This window comes from Ictalurus furcatus, chromosome 4, assembly GCF_023375685.1.
Source record: "Ictalurus furcatus strain D&B chromosome 4, Billie_1.0, whole genome shotgun sequence".
NCBI lineage: Eukaryota > Metazoa > Chordata > Actinopteri > Siluriformes > Ictaluridae > Ictalurus > Ictalurus furcatus.
The window spans coordinates 31,595,338-31,608,499 of NC_071258.1; the positions used below are offsets into that span (position 1 = coordinate 31,595,338).

At 42.8% G+C, this 13,162-nt stretch overlaps 1 protein-coding gene across 10 annotated transcripts in view; it reads right to left on the reverse strand.

The window, feature by feature from the left end:
- LOC128607008 (leucine-rich repeat-containing protein 49) overlaps positions 1–13,162 on the reverse strand; it is a 47,474-nt gene that overhangs the window by 17,460 nt on the left and 16,852 nt on the right. For 8 of the 10 annotated variants that reach the window (XR_008385785.1, XR_008385787.1, XR_008385789.1 and 5 more), the window contains 2 exons: positions 9,639–9,700; positions 3,869–4,028 (listed from right to left, as the gene is read on the reverse strand). The exons of 1 other annotated variant lie outside the window; for it this stretch is intronic. Coding sequence is in view for 4 of the 9 variants with exons in the window: in XM_053623613.1 (XP_053479588.1) it covers positions 3,869–4,028; positions 9,639–9,700 (222 nt within the window). In the remaining 5 variants the exon portion in view is untranslated. The remainder of the gene's footprint in view (positions 1–3,868; positions 4,029–9,638; positions 9,701–13,162) is intronic. One more of the 10 variants, XM_053623614.1, reaches the window with a different exon arrangement.

The following is a 13,162-nucleotide window of genomic DNA, read 5'->3' on the forward strand; positions in this document are numbered from 1 at the left end:
TTTCTCTGATAATGTGGCTATTGTAAGTAAGCAAGCAGATACATGAGTGAGTAAATACGTAACTATGTAAGTATGTAGGTAACTACGTAAGTAAGTAAAGTAAGAAAGCAAGTATGTAAGTAATAAGCAATAAGTAAGTAAATACGTAAGTAAATAAAGTAAGAAAGTAAGTAGGTAAGTAAGTAATTAAGTAAGCAGTAGGTAAGTAAGTAAATACGGAAGTAAATACTTATGTAAGCAATAAGTAAGTAAATAAGTAAGTAAATACGTATGTAAGCAATAAGTAAGTAAGTAAATACGTATGTAAGCAATAAGTAAGTCAATTAAGTAAGTATTTATATAGGTAAGTATTTATGTAAGTAAGTAAGTAAATAAAGTAAGTACGTAAGCACGTAATAAGTAAATATAAATAAGCAAGTAATAAGTAAGTAAATTAAGTAAGTATGTATGTAGGTAAGTAAGTAATTATGTAAGTAAGTAAATAAATTAAGTAAGTAAATATGTAAATAAGCAAGTCATAAGTAAGTAAATTAAGTAAGTTTGTATGTAGATAAGTAATTATGTAAGTAGTACAGTAAGTAAATAAAGTACAGTAAGTAGGTAAAGTACAGTAAGTAAATAAAGTAAGTAAATATGTAACAAGTAAATGTATAAGTAAATAAAGTATGTAAGTAAATATGTAATAAGTAAATATATAAGTAACTATGTAATAAGTAAGTAAATATATAAGTAAGTAAATATGTAATAAGTAAGTAAATATATAAGTAAATATATAAGTAAGTAAATATATAAGTAAGTAACTATGTAATAAGTAAGTAAATATATAAGTAAATAAATATGTAATAAGTAAATATGTAATAAGTAAATAAAAAGTAAGTAAATATGTAATAAGTAAATATGTAATAAGTAAATATATAATTAAGTAAATATGTAATAATTAAATATATAAGTAAATAAAGTACATAAGTAAGTAAATATATAAGTAAGTAACTATGTAATAAGTAAGTAAATAAAGTACATAAGTAAGTAAATATGTAACAAGTAAGTAAATGTATAAGTAAGTAAATAAAGTACATAAGTAAGTAAATATGTAACAAGTAAGTAAATGTATAAGTAAGTAAATAAAGTACATAAGTAAGTAAATATGTAATAAGTAAATATATAAGTAAGTAACTATGTAATAAGTAAGTAAATATATAAGTAAATATATAAGTAAATATGTAAGTAAGTAAATATATAAGTAAATAAATATGTAATAAGTAAATATATAAGTAAGTAAATATGTAATAAGTAAATATGTAATAAGTAAATATATAATTAAGTAAATATGTAATAATTAAATATATAAGTAAATAAAGTACATAAGTAAGTAAATATATAAGTAAGTAACTATGTAATAAGTAAGTAAATATATAAGTAAATAAATATGTAATAAGTAAATATGTAAAAAGTAAATATATAAGTAAATATGTAATAAGTAAATATGTAATAAGTAAATATATAATTAAGTAAATATGTAATAATTAAATATATAAGTAAATAAAGTACATAAGTAAATATATAAGTAAGTAACTATGTAATAAGTAAGTAAATATATAAGTAAATAAATATGTAATAAGTAAATATATAAGTAAGTAAATATGTAATAAGTAAGTAAATATATAAGTAAATAAATATGTAATAAGTAAGTAAATATATAAGTAAATAAATATGTAATATGTAATAAGTAAATATATAAGTAAGTAAATATGTAATAAGTAAGTAAATAAAGTACATAAGTAAGTAAATATGTAACAAGTAAGTAAATGTATAAGTAAGTAAATAAAGTACATAAGTAAGTAAATATGTAATAAGTAAATATATAAGTAAGTAACTATGTAATAAGTAAGTAAATATATAAGTAAATATATAATATGTAATAAGTAAATATATAAGTAAGTAAATATATAAGTATATAAGTAAGTAAATATATAATATGTAATAAGTAAATATATAAGTAAGTAAATATATAAGTAAGTATATAAGTAAGTAAATATATAATATGTAATAAGTAAATATATAAGTAAATATATAATATGTAATAAGTAAATATATAAGTAAGTAAATATATAAGTATATAAGTAAGTAAATATATAATATGTAATAAGTAAATATATAAGTAAGTAAATATATAAGTAAGTATATAAGTAAGTAAATATATAATATGTAATAAGTAAATATATAAGTAAATATATAATATGTAATAAGTAAATATATAAGTAAGTAAATATATAAGTATATAAGTAAGTAAATATATAATATGTAATAAGTAAATATATAAGTAAGTAAATATATAAGTAAGTATATAAGTAAGTAAATATATAATATGTAATAAGTAAATATATAAGTAAGTAAACAAACATGTAAGTACGATTTATTTTTAAAGCACATTTACAACAACAATAGTTGCCTGAAGTGCTTGTGATATATTTACGAACATTTTATACATTATATAAATACAACAACAGTGCCCTCCACTAATATTGGCACCCTTGATAAATATGAGCAAAGAAGGCTTTGAAAAACTGTCTTTATTGTTTAACCTTTTGACATTTTGTTTAAAGCAAAAATACTCTGCTCTCTAGCATGTTGAGCTGCTACAGAATGTGTGTCTTTCCTGTTCTTGACACAACTGAAGCATTTCAGTTTAATTGCCACTTTTCTGACTCATAATTAAGTCTAACGAGACTAAAGAAGTGTGTGTAATTCCCCCGTTCTGTTTGGAGCTCGGCCTGAGGCATGAGCTCTGAGATCAGATAGACACCACACGCTCGGCAGAATCTCTCAGCATCAGCTGATCCTATTGAAAAGATGCGTGGAACACTAAGAATTACTTCTATATGGGTTTTGCAAGTGTCTGATGATTTCACTGATTTCTCCCTGAAAGAGTGATTAGACGAGATGGAAGCTTCTCTGCTGATAGATGGGTTCTGGAGAAACATCCAGGTGAATAACGGTAAAGCGATTCACTGCAGAAGGGTGGTGTGTCTGCGGCAGAATAAAGGGTGCCATGGGCATTGTGTGTGTGTGTGTGTGTGTGTGTGTGTGTGTGTGTGTGTGTATAATCATGTACATGCTCAGACTTGGACACTCCCTGCTGAAAAGCCTCTGGATACAACACACACACACACACGAAACAGACAAGCTGTACTTAATCCACTCACGGCCTCTTGCTGAGACGACCCCAAATACAGGAAAATAATCCGTGATAGGATGGTGTGATGTGGTCTAATGCGAAGCAGAGTTACTCTTATCAACCTCACATGGATTATTTTTGTATAACTGAAGAATTTTAATCATTTTATACCACTTATATAATTTTTGCTTATACTTATTATGATTTTTTTAATATATTAATGAACAACACGTCATGCTTTTTAACTGTTTATATTAAGTGCTGAGGACCCTCTGTTGGTTAGTTACTGTTATTACTTATATCTGCTGGAGACTTCTATAAATGCTTAAGTAACATCTACAGAAAGCTTCACCATATCAACGGTTATACATTTTTATTTGTTAAATAATGTTTTCGTAATCTGTTTAGGGTCTTAGATTATGTGGAGCATCCGCCATGTGGATGAGCCGTTACTATAGAAACAGAACAAATATATATATATATATATACACCTGTGATTTGAATTACGGCCAGAAGACTGTCAGAGCTGCTGTTACAGAAAACTAATCAACAATTCAACAGATTCGAGAATTCAACAGCACTGTTGTATAAATACAGTTAATGCACGTGAGCTTGTATGGACCAGCAAAGAGACCTCCCAAGTACAGACACACACACTGTCTCACACACACACACACACACACACACACACACTTTCACTCTTACTGTGATGCGCTTCATGTCCAGCAGCCGGAGTGGAAGCACGCAGCGCAGCACGGTCTGTTTGTAGCATGACTCCTGAGCTACAGGGTTCCCATCCAGGGTGAGCTCACTCAGAGAGCACGAGTCTCCCAGACAGGCCAGCTCATCAAAACTACACACACACACACACACACACACACACACACACACAAATAATCAGAAATGCCAGGCTGTATCAATAGTCACTTACATGCACTTTACTATATGTGTATAATGCTGTAAGGAAGTTGTGTATTTATAAATTTTAATATGATCTATCCCTGTATTACTCACACACTAATCCCATTAAACTGTACTGAACACATGAAAACAGACAATAAAAAATAGAGAAGAGAAGAGAAGAGAACACAGCTGGAGCCTTTCACATTTGCATTTCTCTCTCTCTCTCTCTCTCTCTCTCTCTCTCTCTCTCTCTCAGGCCACAGCAGTATGAATAAATCATCAACCTGGACCTTTTAACCATTTCTGATCAGTGCTCTCTCTGGGCCCCTCCATCACCTCCTCCATCTTACCCTCCATCACCTCCTCCATCTTCTCCTCCATCTCATCCTTCATTACCCCCTCCATTATACCCTCCATCTCCTCCTCCATCACCCCTTCCATTATACCCTCCATCACCTCCTCCATCTTACCCTCCATTACCTCCTCCATCTCATCCTTCACTACCCCCTCCATTATACCCTCCATCACCCCCTCCATCATACCCTCCATCTCCCCTCCATCACCTCCTCCATTACACCCTCCATCTCCTCCTCCATCACCCCCTCCATCTCCTCAATCACCTCCTCCATCACCTCCTCCATCACCTCCTCCATCACCTCCTCCATTACACCCTCCATCTCCTCCTCCATTACACCCTCCATCTCCTCCTCCATTACACCCTCCATCTCCCCCTCCATCACCTCCTCCATTACACCCTCCATCACTTCCTCCATCTCCTCCCTCCATCTTCTCCTCCATCATTACCCCCTCCATTACACCCTCCATCACCCCCTCCATCATACCCTCCATCTCCCCTCCATCACCTCCTCCATTACACCCTCCATCTCCTCCTCCATCACCCCCTCCATCTCCTCAATCACCTCCTCCATCACCTCCTCCATTACACCCTCCATCTCCTCCTCCATTACACCCTCCATCTCCTCCTCCATTACACCCTCCATCTCCCCCTCCATCACCTCCTCCATTACACCCTCCATCACTTCCTCCATCTCCTCCCTCCATCTTCTCCTCCATCATTACCCCCTCCATTACACCCTCCATCACCTCCTCCATTACACCCTCCATCACCTCCTCCATTACACCGTCCATCTCCTCCTCCATCACCCCCTCCATTACACCCTCCATCACCTCCTCCATCACCTCCTCCATTACACCGTCCATCTCCTCCTCCATCACCCCCTCCATCTCCTCATCACCCCCTCAATCTTCTTCTCCATTACACCCTCCATCTCCCCCTCCATCACCTCCTCCATTACACCCTCCATCTTCTCCTCCATCATTACCCCCTCCATTATACCCTCCATCACACCCTCCATCACCTCCTCCATTACACCCTCCATCTCCCCTCCTCCATTACACCGTCCATCTCCTCCTCCATCACCCCCTCCATTACACCCTCTATCTCCTCCTCCATCACCCCCTCCATCTCCTCATCACCCCCTCCATCTTCTTCTCCATTACACCCTCCATCTCCTCCTCCACCACCCCCTCCATTATACCCTCCATCTCCCCCTCCATCACCTCCTCCATTACACCCTCCATCTCCTCCCTCCATCTTCTCCTCCATCATTACCCCCTCCATTATACCCTCCATCACACCCTCCATCACCTCCTCCATTACACCCTCCATCTCCCCTCCTCCATTACACCGTCCATCTCCTCCTCCATCACCCCCTCCATTACACCGTCTATCTCCTCCTCCATCACCCCCTCTATTACACCCTTATCACCTCCTCCACCACCTCCTCCATTACACCCTCCATCTCCTCCTCCATCACCCCCTCCATCTTCTCCTCCATTACACCCTCCATCTCCTCCTCCATCACCCCCTCCATCTTCTCCTCCATTACACCCTCCATCTCCATCACCCCCTCCATCACCCCCTCCATCTTCTCCTCCATTACACCCTCCATCTCCTCCTCCATCACCCCCTCCATCTTCTCCTCCATTACACCCTCCATCACCCCCTCCATCACCCCCTCCATCTTCTCCTCCATTACACCCTCCATCTTCTCCTCCATTACACCCTCCATCTCCTCCTCCATCACCCCCTCCATCTCCTCCTCCATCACCCCCTCCATCTTCTCCTCCATTACACCCTCCATCTCCTCCTCCATCACCCCCTCCATTACACCCTCAATCACCCCCTCCATCTTCTCCTCCATTACACCCTCTATCTCCTCCTCCATCACCCCCTCTATTACACCCTCCATCACCTCCTCCATCTTACCCTCCATTACCTCCTCCATCTCATCCTTCATTACCCCCTCCATTATACCCTCCATCACCCCCTTCATTACACCCTCCATCTCCCCTCCATCACCTCCTCCATTACACCCTCCATCTCCTCCTCCATCACCCCCTCCATTACCTCCTCCATTACACCCTCCATCACCTCCTCTATTACACCCTCCATCACCTCCTCCATTACACCCTCCATCTCCTCATCACCCCCTCCATCTTCTCCTCCATCTCCTCCTCCATCACCCCTTTCATCTCCTCCTCCATCTCCTCCTCCATCACACCCTTATCACCTCCTCCACCACCTCCTCCATTACACCCTCCAACTCCTCCTCCATCACACCCTTATCACCTCCTCCACCACCTCCTCCATTACACCCTCCAACTCCTCCTCCATCACCCCCTCCATTACACCCTCCATCACCCCCTCCATCTTACGCTCCATCTCCTCCCTCCATCTCATCCTTCATTATCCCCTCCATCTCCTCCTCCATCACCCCCTCCATTACACCCTCCATCTCCTCCTCCATCACCCCCTCCATTACACCCTCCATCTCCTCCTCCATCACCTCCTCCATTACACCCTCCATCTCCTCATCACCCCCTCCATCTTCTCCTCCATCACCCCTTTCATCTCCTCCTCCATCACCCCCTCCATTAAACCCCCAATCTCCTCCTCCATCACCCCCTCTATTACACCCTCCATCACCCCCTCCATTACACCCTCCATCACCTCCTCCATTACACCCTCCATCTCCTCCTCCATCACCTCCTCCATCACCTCCTCCATCTCCTCATCACCCCCTCCATCTTCTCCTCCATCGCCTCCTCCATCACCCCTTTCATCTCCTCCTCCATCACCCCCTCCATTACACCCTCCATCTCCCCCTCCATCACCTCCTCCATCTCCTCATCACCCCCTCCATCTTCTCCTCCATCGCCTCCTCCATCACCCCTTTCATCTCCTCCTCCATCACCCCCTCCATTAAACCCTCTATCTCCTCCTCCATCAACCCCTCTATTACACCCTTATCACCTCCTCCATTACACCCTCCATCTCCTCATCACCCCCTCCATCTTCTCCTCCATCGCCTCCTCCATCACCCCTTTCATCTCCTCCTCCATCACCCCCTCCATTACACCCTCCATCTCCCCCTCCATCACCCCCTCCATTAAACCCCCCCATCTCCTCCTCCATCACCCCCTCCATTACACCCTCCATCACCCCCTCCATCACCTCCTCCACCACCTCCTCCATTACACCCTCCATCTCCTCCTCCATCACCTCCTCCATTACACCCTCCATCACCCCCTCCATTACACCCTCCATCTCCTCATCACCCCCTCCATCTTCTCCTCCATCTCCTCCTCCATCACCCCCTCCATTAAACCCTCTATCTCCTCCTCCATCAACCCCTCTATTACACCCTTATCACCTCCTCCACCACCTCCTCCATTACACCCTCCATCACCTCCTCCATCTCCTCCTCCATCACCCCCTCCATTAAACCCCCCCATCTCCTCCTCCATCACCCCCTCTATTACACCCTCCATCACCCCCTCCATTACACCCTCCATCACCTCCTCCACCACCTCCTCCATTACACCCTCCATCACCCCCTCCATCACCTCCTCCATCTCCTCATCACCCCCTCCATCTTCTCCTCCATCACCCCTTCCATTAAACCCTCTATCTCCTCCTCCATCAACCCCTCTATTACACCCTTATCACCTCCTCCACCACTACATCCTCCATCACCTCCTCCATCTCCTCATCACCCCCTCCATCTTCTCCTCCATCTCCTCCTCCATTACACCCTCCATCACCTCCTCCATTACACCCTCCATCACCCCCTCCATTAAACCCTCTATCTCCTCCTCCATCAACCCCTCTATTACACCCTTATCACCTCCTCCACCACCTCCTCCATTACACCCTCCATCACCTCCTCCATCTCCTCATCACCCCCTCCATCTTCTCCTCCATCTCCTCCTCCATTACACCCTCCATCACCTCCTCCATCACTCCCATCTCCTTCTCCAACACACCCTCCATCTCCTCCTCCATCACCTTCTCCATTACCCCCTCCATCTCCTCCTACAATACACCCTCCATCTCCTCCTCCATTACACCCTCCATCACCTCCTCCGTTACACCCTCCATCACTCCCTCCACCACCTCCTCCATCTCCCCCTCCATCTCCTCCTCCATCACTGCCTCCATCTCCTACTCCATCACCCCCTCCATTACACCCTCCATCACCTCCTCCATCACTCCCATCTCCTCCTCCAATACACCCTCCATCTCCTCCTCCATCACCTCCTCCAATACACCCTCCATCTCCTCCTCCATTGCACCCTCCATCACCTCCTCCGTTACACCCTCCATCTCCTCCTCGGTTACACCCTCCATCTCCTCCTCCATTACACTCTCCATCACCTCCTCCATCACCCCCTCCATCATCTCCTCAGGACTCCCTCCATCACCACATCACCTCCTCCATCAACTCCTCCATTACACCATCACCCCATCACTTCCTCCATCACCCCATTACCTCCTCCATTACCCCCTCCATCACCCCATCATCACTTTCTCCATCACCCCATTACCTCCTCTATCACCCATCACCTCCTCAATCATCTCCTCCATTACCCCATCACATCCTCCATCACCTCTTCCATTACCTCATCACCCTCTTCATCACCCCATCACTTCTTCCATTACTATATCATCTCCTCCAGTACTCCATCACCTCCACCTTCACCTCCTCCATCACCCTATCACCTCCTCCATCACACTTTTCCAGTGTCAGTAACAAAAACGCAGAGTTGCTCTTTCACTGTGTGTCTCTCTCTCTCTCTCTCTCTCTCTCCTCTCTCTCTCTCTCTCTCTCTCTCTCTCTATGCTCAGCTGGAGGTGGACGCATGACACGGCAAAAACCAGGACAAAGGATTTCAGAGTAAGGAAACAGGACATGCGGAGCTCCAAATATACACACGCAGAGAGGGAGAGAGAGAGAGAGCGCACGAGAGAGAGAGAGAGAAGATACACAAATACTTACATATTTATATCTACACATAAATATATACACAACTTCCTTAGCAACTGCAGCATCTACTCACTGATAGCACAATTATCTTGTAATGTAGTATCAGTCCTCAGGCGTGGGCAGGGCAAAAAAAAAAAAAGATGTCTACCTCAGCACTTTTGTGGAGTCGTGGAGAGGAGGGGGAAAAATGCAGCTGCACTTTCTCTTACCTGCTGATGCTGTTAGAGCTGAGGAAGAGACGCTGGAGACAGGGCAGTCGGTCCACCTCCGTCTACCCAAAGAGAGAGAGAGAGAGAGAGAGAGAAAACAAGGGATGAGGAGGAGTGAGAAAGAAAGAGGGATGCTGCAGAATCCCTTGTGAAGCTATGAGCTCTTACCATCCGTCCAGTCACCTTGCAGTGCCGGCAAACTGCTCAATCCGGCCAGCGCACACGCATGCGCACATGAATAAACACACACACACACACACACACACACACACACAGAGACTGCTGCGGCTGCTCGGGGAGGGGTGTGAACACAGTGCAGGAGAGGAGGAGGAGGGGTAGAAAGAGAGAGAGAGAGAGAGAGAGAGAGAGAGAGAGATGGGGGAAATGCAGAGGAGATGCTCATACACAGTTAGCGAATTACAGAGCTGGACCAGCTGATGACGTTTGCAACGGAAGAGCTAATCGGGGGGGGGGGGGGGGGTGTTTTGTGATTATCCTCTGTGTGCGTCGATGTAGAGTCAATGTGCGTGAGAGAGAGAGAGAGAGAGAGAGAGAGAGAGAGAGAGAGATCAAAGGAGAGAACAAAGGAGGGAGGGGGAAATTGGGGAAAGGCAGGGAAGGAGGGTGGATGAGGGGGGAAAGGCTATGACTGGCAGATGAGGACACAGCCAGGCGGCAATGTCACAGAGGGCAAGAGTTGTGATGCCATGCATGAGTGTGTGTGTGTGTATCTTTGGTGTGCGGTGAGTGTGTGTATGCATGTGCATGTGTGTTAAAGGATGTGAGGTGAGCTGCTGAGATCAGACTTCAGACACATCCTTATCCACACACCCACACAATCGCTATAGTATCCTTTCTTGAGTCAGCACTTAGTGGCGAAGTCTGGCAAGTTGCCCTTAACGACTCTCACAATGCCAACGTTCAGTACTGTACTCTTCATGACTAATTACAATGTTCGCAGGCAGGCGTGTACAGACTCAGACGAGTGCCCTCTTGCCTGGCTGTACAATAATTACGTTTTATATGGCCTCTGGAGATGCACCACTGTCCAAAATCTAGTTTAGCGAAGCACAGATGGCTCAGCCTTGCACTAGTAAAAAAAAATAATCGATTCTTAGACGCACTGGGCTTCTCTCTGCGGCAAAACGTCCTCAACAATGGGCTCCTGAGTGGAGCCACGGAAAAGCGTTCGGCTTATTACGAGTTCGAATCGTGTCGATGACGGAGCCATCCGTGCCAGGAGTCAAGAGAGCAAAATTGACTATCGGGTCTGGGTGGGAGTGATTTCACACTCTCTGTTCCTTGTCAATTACAGCGACACGTGGGCATCTGTGAGCTCATGTACTGCCAAATAGACTACAAGTCCATATTGCCAAACAAGCTATCTAGCTAGCAAATTATCATTATTATTTGATTGACTTATTGTTACTTCCTTCGTCATGCCAGACTTACAAATATTGGCATTCACTCACCAGCTATTTTTAATCAGGAACACCCATACAATCGTGCGATTGTGCAATAAGTCAATGATGTGGCAGCAGCACAATACATACAATCATACAGATACAAGTCAAGTCAGTTAATGCTCACATAAAACATCATCAAACAGAACGGTGCATCCAAAAACATCCAGTGCACCACAGTTCTAGGTCGACGAGAGAGGCCAATGGAGGATGGCCTGACAGGTATGAGCTCACAGGAAAGCTACAGGAATTCAATTACTCACTCTTTACATCCGTGGTGAGCAGAAAAGCAACTCGGAACACATCGGACCTTGAGGCGGATGAGCTACAACAGCAGAAGATCAAACTGGGTTCCAGTCCTGCCAGTGAAGAACAGGAATCTGACGCTAAAGTGGGCGCAGGATCACCCAAAATGGACAGCTGAAGATTAGAAAAAAACGCTGCCTGGTCTGATGAATTTCAATTTCTGTTGCAACATGCAGATGGTTGGGTCAGAATCTGGCCTGAACAGTATGACTTCGTGGACCCATCCTGTCTTTGTCGACAGTACAGGCTGCTGGTGGTGGTGGAATAGTGTGGATTTCTTAGCACACTTTCATACCTATCGAGCATTGCCACAATCAGAGTGTTGTTGCTGACCATGTGCCACAATTTACCATCTTATAATAGCTGCTTCCAGCTTAATAATACGATAAAGTCATCAAAAACTAATTGCATGAACAGTTCAAGAGCTTCCCCAGTGACCTGAATCCAGTAGAGCACCTTTGGAAGAATGAGAGATTCACAGCATGATATCCTCTTATTATTATTAGAGTGAGTGTATATTCAATGTCTTAGGCATGTAGTTATACTTATGCTTGACTTGGACCCTTTCTTTCTAGAAATATCATAGCCAGATTATTCAGCGGGCTGCTTACAGGAAACTGCTCCCGTTCCAAGACGTATAATCAGTGGCATGATGATCATTTTATTTTAGCTCCAACTGGTGATCTTGTCAACACTTATAATAACCCAGAAAGGGAAAACCGCAAGGATTAAGGTCGACAGTATGTGATGACAACTTTAAAACCTACAGCACCAAAGCTCCATGCTCGGGTCTCTGTGTTGGGGTAGTGGTATTGCGTAATGGGCATGACGACCTCTAGAGCTGTGTCTGCTCTGTTATATAAATAGATTAATTGATTACACAAGACGACACACGTGTCTAAAGGACATGATGTCACTACAGTACACACTAATACAGTATGCGCATCAAAGAAACACACACACACACACACACACACACACACACATATCCCCAGCACGTTCTGAAAGGCTCTCAGATAAAAATACACTACGGAATTTGTTATATCAAAGCTAACCATACATCTCAGAACAGCGTATGCTCATGTATGACGTCGGAAATTAAAGAGCCCAATACATCTATCCAGCTGTCTCTTTCTCTTTCATTTACTGAATGGCCGTGTCTATATTTAGCAACAGACCATGACATCATCACTCAGCTGATGTGGTGCTGGCCAAAAACTCACCAATCCTGAGAAAGGCACCTGGACAGACGAATGCAGACGGAGTTATGTCAAGAGTGAAATGATCCTGGATGATAGTCCTTACATCAAAATAGGTCTCATCAGTACAAGTGCTCTCAAAATCCGTTCATACTGCACATCAGAAATGCTCTGCTTTATTTTTAAGAAGACGAGACGAAAAGACGGCTGTGATATGTACGAGTGCAATGTAGTAAAATTATTTTCTTCAACTATCCCAACACAAAGTTCTGATTAGCAGGCCAGAACCTTAATCACCGAACCACCACTGCTCCATTTAAACCAGGATGTGTACATTTCAATCACGGCACAGCTTTCTGTTCTTATCAACAGTTTGTTTAAAGCGCACCTATTATGGTTTTGAAACGTGCCTTATTTTGTTTTAAAAGGTCTCGTACAATAGATTTACACGCATCCGAGGTCAAAAAACACTTTAACGTGCTCATAATTTAAACTGCAGCATTACCTTTCCCCCCCCAGTGTCACAAACGACTCGCTAAATGATCCGTTCTAAAGC